Source organism: Rhinopithecus roxellana, chromosome 20, assembly GCF_007565055.1.
Source record: "Rhinopithecus roxellana isolate Shanxi Qingling chromosome 20, ASM756505v1, whole genome shotgun sequence".
NCBI classification, from domain to species: domain Eukaryota; kingdom Metazoa; phylum Chordata; class Mammalia; order Primates; family Cercopithecidae; genus Rhinopithecus; species Rhinopithecus roxellana.
In genome coordinates this window covers 81,722,799-81,742,166 of record NC_044568.1, presented here as the reverse complement: position 1 = coordinate 81,742,166, position 19,368 = coordinate 81,722,799, and the positions used below count along the sequence as shown (strand labels likewise).

Genomic DNA, 19,368 nt, shown 5'->3' with positions numbered 1-19,368 from the left:
TATACATTTTATTTTTAGTCTTTTAAAACTGATCATAAGAATGAACGGGGTCTAGGATAATTTATACTCAAAATGGGGTTTGAGTATAACTGTTGTGGAGTGATAAAATAATTGACCCAGCCACAGTCCGGAAGGCACCTGTAGAGGAGGGGCACAGAAACATAGTAACTAGTGTTCCTCAGACGGAATCTGCTATTACCTATCAGCCCCCACAAGCGAAGGATGGAAAACAGCTTTCCTCATAGAAACACTGAAAGAATTCTGGTCTGTTTCCTAATGTTTTCCTGTCCCCTCCTCTCTTGGCATAGTCCTAGAATTCTCTAACCAATCCCTGAATTTCACATTCTTAAACAATGCTTCTTCCTCTAGAACCAAAGCCTTCCTTAAAGACATTAGTGAAGAGCAGACATTCAGAGAACGGGAGAGGCAGAGAACTCATTTTGAGGATTGGCAGGGAAGAAGGGCTGTGCATGCAGACCCTCTCTGTGCTGTCGGGGTTGCATGCATGAGGATGTTGGGAGAGGAGGTAAAAACTGATTTCATTGGCAGAGTTGCCACTTGTGACCGGCTGGAATTTCTGACTCCAATGCTAAGCAACAGAAGATGGGGAAATACACTGATGTGTGTTCTGAAGCCAACAATACTCAGCCATGCTGACAAGAGCCTTCTCTCCAGGAAGGTCAAGGACAAGGACAGTCGTGGGGGACAGACGGCCATGAGGATATGCATTGTGTTCATCTGAAAGATGCTCCCTTGCCTCAGGAGAGTGCTGCAACAGGTAGGGGAGGCAGGAGAGAGCTAGACTTGGATTCAGGAGGTTGGGACCCTTCCTGGCTTTGTCATTTCTTCTTTGGGCCTCAGTCTCCCCATCTGAAAGGTGGTGAGAAGTTAGCTAACTATAATATCCTTCTTTAGTTTTAAAAGTTTGAGATGTATATTCTGCTACACTATTCCTCACTTTATTCTCTTCACCCACCTTATCTACAAGTTCTAAGCACAATTCTAAAAAGTTTAAATCTGTTTTTCTCTTGTTTTATCTTAGTGGCCTGGGTGGCAGAACTGGGGCTTTCTGCATAGCCCTAGAAGTTTTTTTTTTTTTTTTTTAAAGAGACAGGGTCTTGCTGTCACCCAAGCTGGGGTGCAATGGTGTGATCATAGCTCACTGCAGCCTCAAACTCCAGGGCTCAAGTGATCCTCTTGCTTCAGCCTCCTGAGTAGCTGAGACTATAGGCAAGCACCACCACCTCTGGCTTTTACATTTTTTGTAGAGATAGTGTCTTGCTATGTTGTTTGCTATGTTGCCCAGACTGTTCTCAAACTCCTGGCCTTAAGTGATCCTCCCGCCTCAGCCTTCCAAAGCAATGGGATTACAGAGGTAAGCCACTCCATCTGGCCCCTAGTGTTTTAAATAGACCAAAATTTGTGCCATTTTTCTATGACTATAGCACAATTTCAAACATGAAGACCCCAGTCTAGCAAGACTTTGCATGGCTTGGTTTTTGAGACTTTGGGCTAAAAGGCAGGCTGAGCAACTTGGATAAATGCCTTTGTCTTCCATTCAGAAGGTGATAGACAGAGTCACAAAGCCACCAAACCCAGGGTGTATCCAAAGTACCCACCTTCACCAGCGCTGGGCCAGACTTTGCTGAGGACACAGTGTTTGTGGGGAGGACAGGAGCTGCAGGCCGGAGGGGAGGCTGATCTGCAGTTGGAGGAGCTTTCAAGAATTCAGGAACTGTTGGGGACACTGAAGCAAACTGATGGAAAAGGCAAAAAGGAACAAGTCTGTGAAATTAATGATCATAAAAACAGAAAAATTAGAATTACAAGGGAATGACCTAGTTTTTAAGTCCACTAGAAAAGCAGCAAAGGAAAAATGTATGTCTGAGGCCAGATGGTGGAATAACATGCTTTATGCCTCAGTGGAGCTCCAAGAGCAGTGAAGAACTAAAGCCAAGTAAGGTTAGATTGACGATACTAGGGTATTTTCTCAAAAAGACGGTCAGAACCACTCTTTATTGGCAGGGAAAGAAAAGTCCAAGACACTTGTATATATGATCAAAACAATACATGGTACTCTTTTTTTTTTTGAGACGGACTCTCATTCAGACTGGAATGCAGCAGGGCGATCTTGGCTCACTGCAACCTCTGCCTCCCGGGTTCAAGCAATTCTCCAGTTTCAGCCTCCCAAGTATCTGAGACTACAGGCATGCACCACCACACTCGGCTAGTTTTTGTATTTTTAGTAGAGATGGGGGTTTCACCAAGTTGGCTAGGCTGGTCTCGAACTCCTGACCTCCAGTGATCCACCTGCCTCAACCTCCCAAAGTGCTGGGATTACATGCATGAGCCACTGTGCCTGGCCAATACATGGTATTCATAAAGTCCCTTTGCTATATAGGTCATGCTGACCCTGGCTGATCTAAACATGACCTTCAGGCTTCCCTGCAGAGCCTGGTGAATCCCAGTATCACACTCTACCCACCCTCCGGCAGCATCCTTCCCGAATGCCCATGCCCCCCATGTGTCCGTAAATGTGCTTACACCCTCAGTTCCTCTCTCCAAATCTGACTAGAACTCTCATTAACCATATTCCCCCATTTCTTGCAACAGAAGATTTGAAGAATATATTTTGGGAAGGTTGACCCATTTTACTGACAATATTCTCTCTCTATACTTAAAACAAGAAGTTACTTTGTTACCCAGGCCAAAATCAACAATTACTGAATCTCAGTTTGGGGTTACATATTAACAAAGGAAGCTACAGAAGTCTTTACTAGGTTTTATCAATTCTCACTAGCAATCTATTTTACATAGATTTTAAGTATTCATTTATTGTAAAGAACAATTACTACTCTAATAAACTAGTCAAAATTTGCATATTGATTACTACTTGGGACTTACTTATACCAGCTTTATCTTAAGGAAAAATGTCCTCCTTTATCACTTCCACTTCCCTGAACAACTCTTGAATTCATTACACCAACAATCAAAATCTTGTTAAAGTATTTGCATTTTAAAATAGCAAACTGTATTTTTCCTTCCTAAAATAAATGACCTGAAAACTTGGAGGGCTATTAGCAGCATGAAATATGAAGTTTGACACATACTGGTTAACTCAAACAAATATTTGTTTAATTGATGAATGGGCATTCCTTCTGGCTTTACTCACGGTAGGTCATGTTCTCAAGCCCAGCTGAGACCATGTGTGTGCGAGTGTGCAATTAATCGTGCATGCCCGTGTCAGCTCTCTTGCTCCCTGAGGCTTCAGCTGCTAATTTCAGCTTTTCAGTTATTAGTAACTGTGAGTGCTGACAATATGAAAGACCTTACTTTGAAAGATGGCTGCATTCAATTTCATTTTTAAACAGAAATGAAGGGAAAGGGCTCATCTAAGAGACTGGACACTTACGTTCCAGCAGACTTCTGCCTGCAAAGAGCCCTGAGACATCTGGATCCTCAGTGAATCTCTGACCAACCAAGACTCACACATAAAGTGGAAGATGATGTTAGCTGATCACTTCTTTACTGAATATGACTTTACGTGGTTGGTTTTCCTTTCACCTTGCATATTTTTTTGAAATGGGGATACTTACCTGTGGGTCAATGTTCACAGAGGGGAAAACATTCCTTGGCTATTGTGTAACTGGTATGTGAAGCAGACTAAAATGTTTGAATTCTGAACTCTATATAGATTTCCTGGCATATAAATCCTACTTACCTGGCAAGCTATTTTACCAGTACAGCCCCCACTGACTGAGGATAGTGTGATGAATTTGAGAGCAGTAAGTGTTAATCATATGAAAAATAATCCAGGAGCATGGATGTGGTATCAAATGTAATATTTATGTCTTGCCTAAATTTCTAGACTGTTCCTAACTGTAGCCTTGATTACTGATACGCCTATCTTATTAGCGCTTTTGGTATTTCAGCATGACTTTACTACCCAGAAAACCACAGATTCCAGCATAACACAAGAATAACCCAACTGAAATACAGGGATTGTTGACTCTACCTAATCTAAAGATAAATATATCAAAACTTCTAATTTTGCCAGCCATTTTAATGTGCTTTAGAAAGGACCAAAACACAACAAAAGCCCCTCCCTTCCCCTACCAAACCCCACTTTAGACCATATCAAGGGCTCAGGCTCCTAGTGGCTAAAGTTAGCAAAAGAATCTAAATGTGAGTAATCTTGAAGTGACGTACTCCGAAAAGGATTAAAAGAGTATCCAGGCCTGGAGCTGGGGGCCATTATAGTAGCAAACGAATGCAGGAACAGAAAACCAAATACCACATGTTCTCACAAGTGGGAACTAACTGATGAGAACACATGGACACATAGAGGGGAACAACACACACTGGCCTTCTTGAGGGTAGAGGGTGGGAAGAGGGAGAGGAGCACAAAAAATAACTATTGAGTATTAGGCTTAGTACCTGGGTGACAAAAGAAACTACATCAAACTCCTGTGACACGCAATTTACAAATACAACAAACCTGCACGTGTACCTGTGAACCTAAAATAAAAGTTAAAGTATTCAGGCCATAAGAGATACTTAAACTTACTTTGTTCCACTGTAAATTCAGCAATATGTCAAATTCTTAAAAGAATACTTTTAAGATTTAAAATGTAAATAGGTTTAAATTGCCACCAAGACCTAAGTTCAACTTATGTTCTACAAAAATTTAATTTCAAAATGATTCTGAATTGCTTCCCCAAAGAAACAAAAAAAGCTGCAAATTTTGCTTTGTCTTATTGGATCCGACCACTGTTTCATTACAGGTTACAGGTCTCACAAGGGCCAGATCTTTAATTTTCATCAGAAACCCATATAAGACAATGCAGAAAGATGGTTTTTAATGGATATTTATGCATTAAAAAAAAAAAAAAAAACAACTAAAAAGGCACTGTTGATCATAAACACTGACTTTTCTCCTACTAGAAACGGCTACAGGAAAGCTTTGCCACAATACAAAAAAACAGAAGTCAGGGCAAACCTCTCAGCTGATTAAAGCTCTATCCTGTTTCAGATGTCTGCACTGTTCCTGCTGCAAAATGCAGTGCATAGGCCAGGGGCCAGTCATTGCTTCCGGACTGTTCCTTTTTATTAGAATTTCTTTATGTGGTCTTGAGGGACAGAAACTAGATATTTAAAAACAAAGCTTTTCTGTATTACAGATTTTAAGTCAATAATAAATGTTTTTAATTTAGGATGCAGCAGAGTTCTTAACTAAGATGGCATATGCAAATAAGAAAGTCAAAATGCAATTACTCTTTAAATATTGTTTTCATATTCTAATCCCCAAATAAAATGAAAAATGAATGAGTTGAATAAAACAAAAATCACACATTGCATGTTTAATAGATGAACATTTTATGTAAAACTCTAGCTTTGTTAAAATGTATCACCTAGCACTGACCATTTGTTCCTGTAATATATGTTTAAGCATTTCACTTTTAGAATAAGTAACTGAATTTTTTTTTTTTTGAGACAGAGTCTCGCTGTGTTGCCCAGGCTGGAGTGCAGTGGCCGGATCTCAGCTCACTGCAAGCTCTGCCTCCCGGGTTCACGCCATTCTCCTGCCTCAGCCTCCCGAGTAGCTGGGACTACAGGCGCCCGCCACCGCGCCCGGCTAATTTTTTGTATTTTTAGTAGAGACGGGGTTTCACTGTGGTCTCGATCTCCTGACCTCGTGATCCGCCCGCTTCGGCCTCCCAAAGTGCGTGGGATTACAAGCGTGAGCCACCGCGCCCGGCCTAATAAGTAACTGAATATTAAAAGTGAATTTCCTTGCACAGAATCTAGTGCTTCATGACCTGATTGGTAGTGAGGATGTGCACGTATCCCTGCTTTAAAAGTGCATTTAAAAAATTATACTAAAATGGCCTGGGCGCGGTGGCTCAAGCCTGTAATCCCAGCACTTTGGGAGGCCGAGATGGGCGGATCATGAGGTCAGGAGATCGAGACCATCCTGGCTAACATGGTGAAACCCCGTCTCTACTAAAAAAAAAAAATACAAAAAAACTAGCCGGGCGCGGTGGCGGGCGCCTGTAGTCCCAGCTACTCGGGAGGCTGAGGCAGGAGAATGGCGTAAACCCGGGAGGCGGAGCTTGTAGTGAGCTGAGATCCGGTCACTGCACTCCAGCCTGGGCGACAGAGCGAGACTCCGTCTCAAAAAAAAAGAAAAAAGAAAAAAAAATTATACTAAAATGTATATAACATAAAATTTACTATTTAACAATTTTTAAGTATATGGCATTAATTACATTTATATTGTTCTGCAACCAACACTACTGGAACCTCCAGACTTGTTTCACGTTCCCAAGCAAACTCTATACCTTAAACATGTCCCCCTGGTTCCACATTCCCCTCACCCCCAGGCAATCATCATTTTCTTTTCTGCCTCTATGATTTTTACTACTCTAGAATCTTACATAAGTGGAATCATACAGTAGTTGTCTTTTTATGACTGGCTTGTTTCATTGAACATAATGCTAGAGTTTCATTCATGATGGATTGCAGAATTTCCTTCCTTTTTAAAGGCTGAATACTATTCCAATGTACATGTATAGCACATTTTGTTTATCCATTCATCCGGCAGTGGACATTTGGGTTGCTTTCACATTCTGGCTATTGTGAATGTTGCTGTTAGGAACAGGGATATACAAGTATCTTCTGATCTAACGATCTAACTCCTGTTTTCCATTCCTTTTCTTTTTTTTTTTTTTTTTGAGATGAAGTCTAGCTCTGTCGCCCAGGCTGGAGTTCAGTGGCACGATCTCAGCTCACTGTAACCTCCACCTCCCGGGTTCTAAGAGATTCTCCTGCTTCAGTCTCCTGACTAGCTGGGATTACAGGCATGTACAACCACGCCCAGTTAATTTTTGTATTTTTAGTAGAGACGGGGTTTCACCATGTTGGCCAGGATGGTCTCGATCTCCTGACCTCGTGATCCACCCACCTCGTCCCCCCAAAGTGCTGGGATCACAAGCATGAGCCACTGTGCCCGGCCCTGTTTACTTTTGGGCATATACCCATAAGTGGAATTGCTAGTTCATTTGGCAATTCTATTTTAATTTTTTGAAGACTGAACACTGTCCACAGTGGCTATACCATTTCACATTCCCACCAACGGTATACAAGAGTTCCAATTTATCCACATCCGTCCAAACTTATTTTCTGTTCTTTTGATAGTAGCCAATGTGATGGGCATGAGGTGGTATCTTGTGGTTTTGATTAGTATTTCCTTAATGATTAGTGATATCTAGTATCTTATTAGATGCTTACTGGCCATTTGCATATCCTCTTAAGAAAGATGTCTATTCAAGTCCTTTGCCCTTTTTTTTTTTTAAAGATAGACTGCAACAAAAACCACATTCAAACCTTTGCCTCTTTTGAACCGAGTTTTTTTGGTGTTGAGTTGTGGGAGTTCTTTATGTACATTAGATATTAGTCCTGTCTTAGTCTGTTTTGGATCGCTTTAAAAAGTATTTGGCCCGGCATGGTGGCTCACGTCTGTAGTCCCAGCACTTTGGGAGGTCGAGGCAGGCAGATCACGAGGTCAGGAGTTCGAGACCAGTCTGACCAATGTGATGAAACCCTGTCTATACTAAAAATACAAAAATTAGCTGGGCATCGTGTTGTGCACCTGTAATCCCAGCTACTCAGGAAGCTGAGGCAGGAGAATCGCTTGAACCTGGGAGGTGGAGGTTGCAGTGAGCTGAGATTGCGCCACTGCACTCCAACCTGGGTGACACAGCGAGACCACGTCTCAAATTAAAAAAAAAAAAAAAAAAATGAGGCTGGGTAATTTATAAAAGAAAAGAGGTTTATTTGGCTCATGATTCTGCAGATTTTGCAGGAAGCATGGCACCAGCATGTGCATCTGGCAAGGCCTCAGGCTGCTTCCACTCATGGTGAGAGGGAAATGGGAGCCAGCGTACAGAGATTACAGAGCAAAAGAAGCAAGAGAGAGCAGGGAGGATCCAGGCTTTTCTTTATTTTTTCTTTTTCTTTTCTTTCTTTCTTTCTTTCTTTCTTTTTTTTTTTTTTTAGCAAGTTCTCTCTCATGGGAACTAATGCAGTGAGAATTCATTTATTTCCAAGGGAGGCTGTTAATTTATTCATGAGGGATCTGCCCCCATGACAGAAATGCATCCCATTAGGCCCTACCTCTAACAAATGGGAATCAAATTTTGACATGACGTTTGGAGGAGACAAATATCCAAACCATAGCAAATCTTTATAAGATATATGATTTGCAAATATTTTCTCCCATTTTTTGGATTGCTTTTTTACTCTGTTGATGTCCTTTGATGCACTAAAGTTTTTTTCTTGTTTCTTTTTTTTTTTTTTTGAGACAGAGTCTCCTTCTGTCACCCAGGCTGGAGTGCAGTGGCCGGGTCTCAGCTCACTGCAAGCTCCGCCTCCCAGGTTCACACCATTCTCAGCCTCAGCCTCCCGAGTAGCTGGGACTACAGGCGCCCGCCACCACGCCTGGCTAGTTTTTTTTTTTGTATTTTTTTTTAGTAGAGACAGGGTTTCACCGTGTTAGCCAGGATGGTCTCGATCTCCTGACCTCGTGATCCGCCCATCTCGGCCTCCCAAAGTGCTGGGATTACAGGCTTGAGCCACCGCGCCTGGCTTGTTTTTCTTTTAAGAGACAGGTTCTTGCTCTGTCACCCAGGCTGGAATGCAGTGATGCTTTCATAGCTCAATGTAACCTCAAACCTGAGCTCAAGTCATCCTCTCATCTCAGCTTCTGGAGTAGCTAGGACTATAGGTGCATGTCACCATGCCCAACTAAGTTTTTTGTTTGTTTGTTTTGCTTTTTGAGACAGAGTCTCGCTCTGTTGCCCAGGCTGGGGTGCAATGGTTGGATCTCAGCTCACTATAAGCTCTGCCTCCCGGGTTCACGCCATTCTCCTGCCTCAGCTCCCAAGTAGCTGGGACTACAGGTGCCCGCCACCTAGCCCGGCTAGTTTTTTGTATTTTTTAGTAGAGACGGGGTTTCACCGGGTTAGCCAGGATGGTCTCGATCTCCTGACCTAGTGATCTGCCCATCTCGGCCTCCCAAAGTGCTGGGATTGCAGGCTTGAGCCACCGCGCCCGGCCTAAGTTTTTTAATTTTTATTTTTTGTACAGATGAGGTCTCACACTATGTTGCCCACATTGGTCTTCAACTCCTGGCCTCAAGGGATCCTCCTGCTCTGACCTTCCAAACAGCTGGGATTACAGGCGTGAGTCACTATGCCTGGCCAAAACGTTTTCAGGAAATGTAATTATCTTTTCTTTTGCTGCTTTGGTGTCATATCCAGGAAACCAATCCAGTGTCATGAAGCTTTCCCCTATATTTTCTAAGAGTTCCATAGTTTGTTATTAGATTTAGATCTCTGTCTATGGAGTTAATTTTTGCCTATGATGCTAGGTAAAGGTCCAACTTCATTCTTTTTTGCATGTGGATATCCAGTTTTCCCAGTACCATTTGTTGATGAGACTATCCTTTCCTCACTGAATGGTCTTGGCACCTTTGTTGAAGATCATTTGATCCCACATCTAAGGGCTTATTTCTGGGCTCACTGTTCCATTCTATTTATCTATCTTATGCCAATACCACCGTTTTAATTACTGTGTCTTTGTAGTAAGTTTTAAAATCAGGAAGCATGAGACCTCCAACTTTTTTAAAATTCAAGACTGTTTTGGTTTTTCAGGATTCCTTAAGATTTTTCTATTTCTGCAAAAATCAACATTAGGGTTTTGACAGGACTGTACTGAATCTGTAGATTGTTTGGGGTAGTATTGACATATTAAAAATATTAAGTCTTCCATGAACACAGGATGTCTGTGTTTGATACTTTGTAGTGCCTTGTTTTGATTCCCTTCTCCTCTCCTTTTGCATTGTAGGAAAATAGGCTGTTGCATGGCCAAGAGTGTCTGATGCCATCTTGAAACAAAACTACCATGATGACTGGTGGTTGGCCCCTCCACAGCAAGGTGTTTTGCAGTAAGGTCTTTAAACAATGCCTATAGCACAGAAAACCCCTCATAAAGATGCTATCAAACTTCCCCAGTGGTCACGTCTTGACAAGAAAGTCTGAAGGTGTGACCAGCTGCACATGTTTTATCCCAAAAGCTTGCTATATAAAGAATATCTCTGGGAGGCTGAGGTGGGTAGATTCCCAAAGCTCAGGAGTTCGAGACCAGCCTGGTCAATATAGCGAAACCCTGTCTCTACAAAATTAGCCAGGAATGAATGAATGAATGAATACTTTCTGGATGGCAGGTGTGGACAGCCACCTGAGACATTGCTTCTATTTTTAAGTTCCTATAAAATATTTCTCTCTGAGAAACTGGATTTGTCAGCCTCTTTCTTTGGCCTCTGAGTTTCCTCAGCTTTTGGGGGTAGGTTTGCATATGGCTGTTCAGATTCTACAAATTTTTTGTTTGTTTCCATAGGAATTACAAATAGTATCTTAGAATTATGACATTCTATCTTACATTGATAACAACTTCAGTCACATAAAAAAATGTTACTTCTTTACAGCTTCACCCCCTCTGTGTTATTGACGTCATTCACAAACTACGTTGTTATATACTGTGTGGCCATTAACATAGATTTGTAATTCTTAATGAATGTGTCTTTTAAATTCTGTAGGAAAAAAAGTAGAGTTACAAACCAAAATTATAATACTGTTTTTATATTTGCCCACGTATTACCTTTCTTTCTTTCTTTTTTTTTTTTTTTTTTTTTTAAAGATGGAATTTTGCTCTTGTTGCCCAAGCTGGAGTGCAATGGCGCGATCTTGGCTCACCACAACCTCCGCCTCCCGGGTTCAAGCGATGCTCCTACCTCAGCCTCCCGAGTAGCTGGGATTACAGGCCCAAGCCACCATGTCCGGCTAATTTTCTACTTTTAGTAGAGACGGGGTTTCTCCATGTTGGTCAGGCTGGTCTTGAACTCCTGACCTCAGGTGATCTGCTCGCTCTGTCCCCCCAAAGTGTGCTGGGATTACAGGTGTGAGCCACCGTGCCTGGCCAATTTTATATTTTCCTATGGCTTTGAGTTACTATCTAGCATCCCTTCATTTCAGATTGAAGGATTCTTTTTAGCATTTCTGATAGGGCAATTCTAGTGGTAATAAACTCCCTCCGCTTTTGTTTGGGAATGTTTTAATTTCTCCTTTATTTTTGAAAACAATTTTGCTGGATATGATTTTCAGGTGACTTTTCTCTTCTTTCATCATTTTAAATATATTATCCCACTGCCTTCTGGTCTGCAAGGTTTCTAGTGAGAAATCCACTGACAGTCTTACTGACCTTGTATGTGACCACTTTTCTCTTGCTGTTTTTAAGACTCTCTCTTATTTGACTTTAGACAGTTGATTACATTGTGTGTTGCTGTGGATCTCTTTGACTTCATCTTCTTCGGAGTTTACTGAATTTCTTGTACAGGCATTGTGGTCAACAACGGACTGCACATATTAAGATTATAATGGACTTGCTCTACACAGGTGTAGTATTTTAAAAAACCACTTACATGGTAAATGTAGTAAAAAAAATATTTACAGTACAAAGGTACACTGTAGTAGGTGTAGTAGGCCATACCATCTAGGTTTGTGTAAGTATACTCTATGATGTTTCACAACAACAAAACTGTCGAACAATGCTGATATAATGTGGCTCATGACCAAATCTCATGTCGAATTGTAATCCTCATGAGTTGGAAGAGGGGCCTGGTAGGAATCATGGGGGCAGACTTCCCCCTTGCTGTTCTCATGACAGTGAATGAGTTCTCATGAGATCTGGTTTTTTGAAAGTGTGTAGCACTTGCCCCTGTGCTCACTCGCTCTCTCCTGCCATCATGTGAAGACATGCTTGCTTCCCCTTTACCCTTCCACTTAGGACTATAAATTTCCTGAGATCTCCCCAGCCATGCCTCCTGTACAGCCTGTGGAACTGTGAGTCAATTAAACCTCTTTTCTTCATAAATTGCCTAGTCTCAGGTAGTTCTTTATAGCAGTGCAAGAGTTGACTACTACAAATGCTTTGCTCAGAATGTATCCTTGTTGTTAAGCAAAGCATGACTGTATTTGTATATCCATGTTGTTCCTCATATTTGTGAAGTTTTGGGCCATTATTTCTTTTTCTTTTCTTTCTTTTTTTTTTTTCTTTTGAGACAGAGTCTTGCTCTGTTGCCCGGGCTAGAGTGCAGTGGCCGGATCTCAGCTCACTGCAAGCTCCGCCTCCCAGGTTTACGCCATTCTCCTGCCTCAGCCTCTGGAGTAGCTGGGACTACAGGCGCCTGCCACCTCGCCCGGCTAGTTTTTTTTGTATTTTTAGTAGAGACGGGGTTTCACCGTGTTAGCCAGGATGGTCTCGATCTCCTGACCTCGTGATCCGCCCGTCTCGGCCTCCCAAAGTGCTGGGATTACAGGCTCATTATTTCTTTAATTAACATCTCTGCGCCTTTCGGAACTCTCATAGTGAATACATTGATCTGCTTGATGGTGTCCTATAAATCTCTTAGTCTCTGTTAACTTTTCTTCATTCTTTTTTCCTTTTGTCTTCAGACTCAATTTCAATTCATTTGCAGATTCTTTCTTCTGCTTGTTTGAGTCTACTGTTTAAGCCCTCTAGTAAATTTTTCAATTCCGTTGTATCTTCAATTACAGAATTTCTTTGGGTTTAAAAAGTAATTTCTACCACGTTCTCAGTTTGTTCATAGGTAGTTTTCATAATTTCCTTTAGTTGTTCGTTTTCTTTTAGTTTTTGAGTATATTTAAGATAATTACTTTAAAGCCTTTGTCTAGTAAGGCACATATGTGTGTTTCTTCTAAGATAGTTTCTGGAGATTTTTTCTTTCTTGTAGGGGCGGGGTGTGTAGGGTCTCGCTGTTATCCAGGCTGGAGTACACTGGTGTGATCTTGGCTCACTGCAACCTCTGCTCCCTTGGCTCAGGTGATCCTCCCACCTCAGCCTCCCGACCATAGGTGTGCACTACCACGCCCAGCTACTTTTTTTTTTTTTGTATTTTTAGTAGAGATGGGGGTCTCACTATGTTGCCCAGGCTGGTCTTGAACTCCTGAGCTCAAGCAATCCACCTGCCTTGGCCTCTCAAACTGCTGGGATTACAGGTCTGAGACAGGGCACCCAGCCTTCTGTCTGTTTGTTTTAAATGGGATTTTGCTATGTTGCCCAGACCAGACTTGAACTGTTGGATTTAAGTAATGCTCCTGCATCAGCTTCCCAAGTAAGCTGGGATTATAGGTGTGTGCTATCATGCCTGCCTTCTTTGCATCTTTTGTTGAAAATTTGGAATGTGAAAAAACAGCCACCTCTCCTTATTTCTAGTGTTCTTATTTCTCCGCAGCTTCACCAGCATCTGTTGTTTCTTGACTTTTTAATAATTATTCTGACTGGCGTGAGATGGTATCTCATTGTGGTTTTGATTTGCATTTCTTTAATGATCAGTGATGTTCAAGTTCTCGCTGTTGCTCAGACTGGTCTTGAACTGCTGGGATCAAGTCATCCTCCCACTTGGGCCTCTCAAAGTGCTGGAATTATAGGCCTGAGCCACTGCCCCCTGCCTCAGTCAGGCATAAAAAAAAAAAATCACATTTTTCTAATTTCTCTGTTTAGTTTAAGCCAGGGGTGTCCAATCTTTTGGCTTCCCTGGGCCACACTGGAAGAAGAATTGTCTTGGGCCATATATAAAATATATTAACATTAACGATAGCTGGTGAGCTAAAAGAAAAAAAAATCACACAAAACCACTCAATGTTTTAAGAAAGTTTACGAATTTGTGTTGGGCTGCATTCAAAGCTGTCCTGGGCCGCATGCAGCCTGTGGGCTGTAGGTTGGATAGCTTAGTTTAAGCCACAGTATTAAACATGCAGCACACAATTAGTAATAAATACATGACAAAATTTGGCTCAGGCAAACAAGAAGGAAAGTGAAATCTATGGCAGAGATTTCACTCAAAGTATGGTCTGTGGCCCTCTGTTACCTGCGAAAGTCACATAGAAATTTGATGTTACCCCACCACTTGTACTTTACAAGAGGATTAGTCCCCATGCATCAATAATTAAATGGGCTGGGTGCTGTGGCTCATGCCTGTAATCCCAGCACTTTGGGAGGGCAAGGCGGGCCGATCACTTGAGGTCAGAAGTTCAAAACAGCATGGCCAACATGGTGAAGCCCTGTCTCTACAAAAATACAAAAATTAGCTGGGCATGATGGCAGGTGCCTACAATTCCAGCTACTCAAATCGCTTGAACCCGGGAGGCAGAGGTTGTAGTGAGCTGAGATCATACCATTGCACTCCAGCCTGGGTGACAGAGTGAGACTCCCTCCCCCACCCCCAAAAAAGAAATATCTAAAAAAATCAAGCTAGTCCTTCACTACAGCCAATTCGAGGAGTGGTCAACAGCAATGAAATTTACCATCAAATTCTGACAATGAGTTATTTTCAAGATTAAAAATTAAGAATCTTAAAGAACCCCGAAAGACATGTATGTTGCTCTTTTATTATCTTTGTTTTACAAGCACATTTTAATAAATTGTGTCATAGCTCATCTTTGTGGCAGTGGTATGATGGTAATTCTAAAGCAGGAAAAAACAGACTGCAAAGAGAGTCTCCAAGAATCTGTCATGTGTTAAATCAGTTAAGGAAGGTAAGTACCTGCTGTGTGCTGGACCCCTGTGCTCAGTATGAGGTTACTAAGATAAATCCCTGCCCTCTAGGAACTTGGTGTCTAAGGAGAAGCAATGTGTCAAGGTCCTTTCCCCTTGAGCTACGAATATGAAAATAAGTATATTTAGGTAGATAAATATATTTTATATACAGCAAGTGAGATGCCTGGACAAATTCTATAACCAAACACTGGATAACAGTGAAAATAAAGTACAAAATTTGCCAAAACAAAACTTATCACCTTTAGATGACACAAAAATCCCCAAGACTTTACCAGCATCATAAAGTTCACCTCTGTAGTAAATTTTAAAAAGAAGTCAAAACAAAGCACCTACAGTGTATTAATAATCCTACTTAAGAATTATCTTTCTTTGACATCTGTATGGCATAGTTACCAGGGACATGCTTCTTTCATTACATGAATAAAAGTATAATAATCATGTTTGTCAGATTCCTTACTTATAAATACTAGAACACTTAATACAAGGGGGTTTCATGAAGGACACAATTTTAAGAGGTCTCAAGGCACATAGGACAGAAATGATTTAACAGGCAAAGCTACAGTGGAGCCAATCCTGACTCCAGGTTCTTTTTCTTGAATGTATACATAGGAACTGTTAACATCCTGAAAAGTGGGTCTTCATCGCCCTAGTTGACAGATAAAAAGCTGACTGTTAATGGTCTGCATGTAACAGGCAGAAATGGTACTGCAGCAGCACTGAAGGTACTTTGAAAACTACTGCTTAAATTCAGGAGTGACCCAAGGCTTAATGTGTGTTGCACTGGCAATAAACAGACCATATTTATTCTTCAAGAAACACTGTTATTACTATTTTCCTTCAAGGAATTCTGGACTGTCAGCTCACTGTGTGGGAATGCCTCTGGTTAAAGTGTCTCAATTAAAAACTTAGCTGGAGACCATGTTTTAAGACTACAGAAATAAAACACAGTAGTACCAGCAATACAAGGAAGAGAATTATAATCTGTCATGCAGGTGAAATGGTCTTGAAGTTTAAACAATAGGTGGCTGTTGTGACACAAATTCTGTATTACTAAAAGTTAAGGCCATGCTAATTGCTATCTGACATCCTAACCTACTCAAAACAGAAACAGAGAACAAACAACCCAAATGGATAAGTGTAACTGTTTGTTAATGGTATCTACTTGCATACTTGACATTCTTTTTACCGAATTTTTAAAGCTCAAAACCAGGGTGCAGCAAATATGTGAGAACACAGTAGGGTTTAGTCTCCCTCGCTCTTGCTTTCTGCCTGCTCAGACCTCAGACTGTGGGCTGGTCACTGACCCTTATACTTCTTCTAGGCCAGGGTCCAGTACAACTGAGGGGCCACGGTCACCCCTGCCCTGTGAACTTGGAGAGGACAATCTGAACTGCAGCCATCCACACTACTGTTGATGAGTCCAAGCTGTAGAGGCTCTACATGCACATGGAAGAACAGAAACAAGCTTCCACAACCATTGTGTCAGTCTGCATTCAAGGTGCTTAATTCAAGTCAGCATTTACTAAGCACCTTTTCTGTACCAGGCCCTGTGCTAGATGCTCAAGATACACTTGCTCTCTCTCTCCCCCTCCCTCCCTCTCCAAAGTAGCTCTTATCTTCTAACAGTCAAAATCCCTCTCATAGGCTCACATTTTAGTTGCAGGCATAGAGACAACAAATTAATTAACATATTTCAGATCATGGTGATAAATGCAATGAAGAAAATAATGCTGAAAGACATAGTTCCTAACAAATCAATGGTCATCAATGAGAAGAAATGCTGTAAGAAAATGGGCATTTTTAATCCCCAAACTTCCATACTTCTGTGAACCCAGGCTGCCTCTTATATGAGGTTAAAGCAGATAATTGCTAAATTCCTTTCCGACTCAAAAATTCTATGATACCAGGCTTAACAAGAACATTTTCTGCTGACTTGATCACTCCCATTAAGTAGTTCAATAGTTTTGACTTTAAAATAACACTATTAAAATTTCAGTAAGGAAAAAGTACCATAAGGAGAAAAAACATGTATAGCACAGGAATTATTATAAAGCCAAAGGAAACATGGACACCCATTAAAAGGTAAGAAATGTAAATTTCCAATGCAATTACCAAGATATTTCTTACATTCCTTTGTATGCACTAGATTCTCAGTTCCCAATAAATCTGAAACATAATAGGTGCTCAATGTGTGTTTGTTGAACAAACAAATTCAGTTCCATCAATGATCAAAACATTCAACTCTCCAAGATTTCAGGCAATGGTATTACCTACTTGTGATAAAGACATAGTGGCTGGAAATCTTTATTACCTTCCTGGAGGGCAGTTAAGTGCCTGCCTTTTGCCTAATCAATTTAAATTCAATTCAGAATTTTCTTCTGGTGACAGTTTATTACCTTAATATATTTAAAAAAAAAAAAAAAAAAAAGCATTTTCTTTCTTTAGGGCTCAAAACCAGAAAGGTAATACCTGGGCTGGAGTGTTTGTAGTCACAGGAGATGGCGATTCACTAACTTTTGGCTCACTTGGGGACGCGGCTGACCCCTGTGACTCCTGACTCGCAGGCTGGTCCGGAGACAAAGCGTCACTGCTGTCTTCATCAAATGAGAAATCGCCCTGAGTGTGGGGATAGTCCTCCTTCCCAACGCCTAAAGAAAGAAATGATTTTTGACTTATGTTGGCTTTGGAATACCAAGCTTAATGTGAAGGAGGAAAACATTGTTTCCTATGAAAATTTACGAAGCTGCTTTAAAAAAAATTGAACACAATGTACTTCCCAGTGCAAGAACACACCAGTAACCATGATGTATTCTTGGGTGAAAAAGAAAAATCAAACCTTCATTAGATTAAGACTTCGGGTCCAACTACCAGTTACATGAAGTACAAGTGCCAGGAATCTTAACACCTGGGGATGCAAATGCAGTCAGTAAAATCCACAATGTGGGACATGCTAGAGGACAAAACAAGCCTGTTTCTCAACAAATAAGTAGTAAGAAAAAAAAGAAGATCCACCCAATAGATTAAGATTTAAGAGAAGTATCAGACAGAGGCCATGTGTGGACCTTGTTTGGATCCTGACAGGAAATCCAACTGTTAAAAAAAAAACACGTGACAGGCCGGGTGCGGTGGCTCATGCCTGTAATCCCAGCACTTTGGGAGGCCGAGGCGGGTGGATCATGAGGTCAGGAGATTGAGACCATCCTGGCTAACATGGTGAAAGCCTGTCTCTACTAAAAATAGAAAAAATTAGCTGAGCATGCTGGCAGGAGCCTGTAGTCCCAGCTACTTGGGAGGCTGAGGCAGGAGAATGGCGTGAACCTGAGAGGAGGAGCTTACAGTATGCTGAGATCACACCACTGCACTCCAGCCTGGGAGACAGAGCCAGACCCCATCTCAAAAAAAACAACAAAACCAAAAAACAAAACACGTGATAAGGAGGAAAATGGGGCCACGACTAGGTGTATGTTGATAAGTTCCCACTTTAGGGAGCAACCCAGCTACACTGACATCTCACATGATTTTTTCTTTTTTTCTGCTCAAGCTTATGCCAGAAATAAAAAGAGAAACATCAGTAACTAAGTGTGATAAGACCAGGATAAAATGGAGAGATACTACCATTCTGTACTCATCTGCTATTCACCTTGCTGAACTAACACTGAACATGCTATTTATATTTCCTAGAAGTAGACAGAAATAAAGTTAGTAAAAATATTAAACAGAAACTAAGTTTAACTTAGAAAATTATTTCAATAATAATGCTACTTACTCAGCAAGCAATTTTGAAAAGTTAATATCCTATCTTAAAAACTGTTGTCATTTTCATCACCCCTGGGGACTTCCTATTTTGCACTGGTATGACTTTAAAGCTTAGGCAATTTGTAGTCAAGATGTCTAAGCAGTACAATCAACCATGATTCCATGCAGTCCTAAAGAGATGGACCCCAAAAGGTGAGATGAAATCAAGAATGTACGAATTAAACCTCAGACTTAACAAGGGAATCTGTTAATCGGCGGCAGATAACTAGACTTATAATATGTAATGAAATGACAGTAACAGAAATCACTCTAAGTGTTAATTTCTAATTAACCCAGAAAACAATACTGACGATTGGTGCTAGCCTTTAAATTATATGTTTTATCTAAAATTTCCAAGTTTCTCTTTCTCCCCCCAAACAGTAAATTTTTAGAGTCTTGCCTATAATTGCTTCTTTAACACTGGAGTCCACAGGAAGGATGTTTTTCTCTACCAGCTCCATAGGACCAGGTCTTTGAGCAATCTTTTCATTCAGATCATCTGCTAGTCGAGCTCTTTTCAACTTCATCTGAGTAGCCTGCAGGGATGGCTCTGCAAATGTTTCTAAAAAAGGAAACACAATTTTAACCATTACTCGAATTACTATTTCTATTCCATAATGTTATTTCAGGCCAACTAACTGAATTTAAACCGATTTAGACATATTTTTGTGTTCTCGACATATTTATGGAAAGAGAAAATGACTGTTTAAGAACGTTCCAGTATGCATTTTGTATTTTTTAGTTCTGGATAGCTTTACTTTCTCTATGTAATTTGGATGCCCACAGACTTAAATTAACAGGACCTTAAACCAAAGGGTACTGCTATTGTTTGTTTACGGTGGGAGGGTCAAATTCACATTTATTAGGTATTGGAGA

The 19,368-nt window shown here is 41.0% G+C and overlaps 1 protein-coding gene across 7 annotated transcripts in view; it reads right to left on the bottom strand.

The window, feature by feature from the left end:
• The window catches only part of MRTFB (myocardin related transcription factor B), a 213,888-nt gene that overhangs the window by 32,248 nt on the left and 162,272 nt on the right, over nucleotides 1-19,368 (bottom strand). For all 7 annotated transcript variants that reach the window (XM_010366553.2, XM_030924875.1, XM_030924872.1 and 4 more), the window contains 3 exons: nucleotides 18,893-19,054; nucleotides 17,167-17,345; nucleotides 1,620-1,757 (listed from right to left, as the gene is read on the bottom strand). In XM_010366553.2, the coding sequence (XP_010364855.2) occupies nucleotides 1,620-1,757; nucleotides 17,167-17,345; nucleotides 18,893-19,054 (479 nt within the window). The remainder of the gene's footprint in view (nucleotides 1-1,619; nucleotides 1,758-17,166; nucleotides 17,346-18,892; nucleotides 19,055-19,368) is intronic.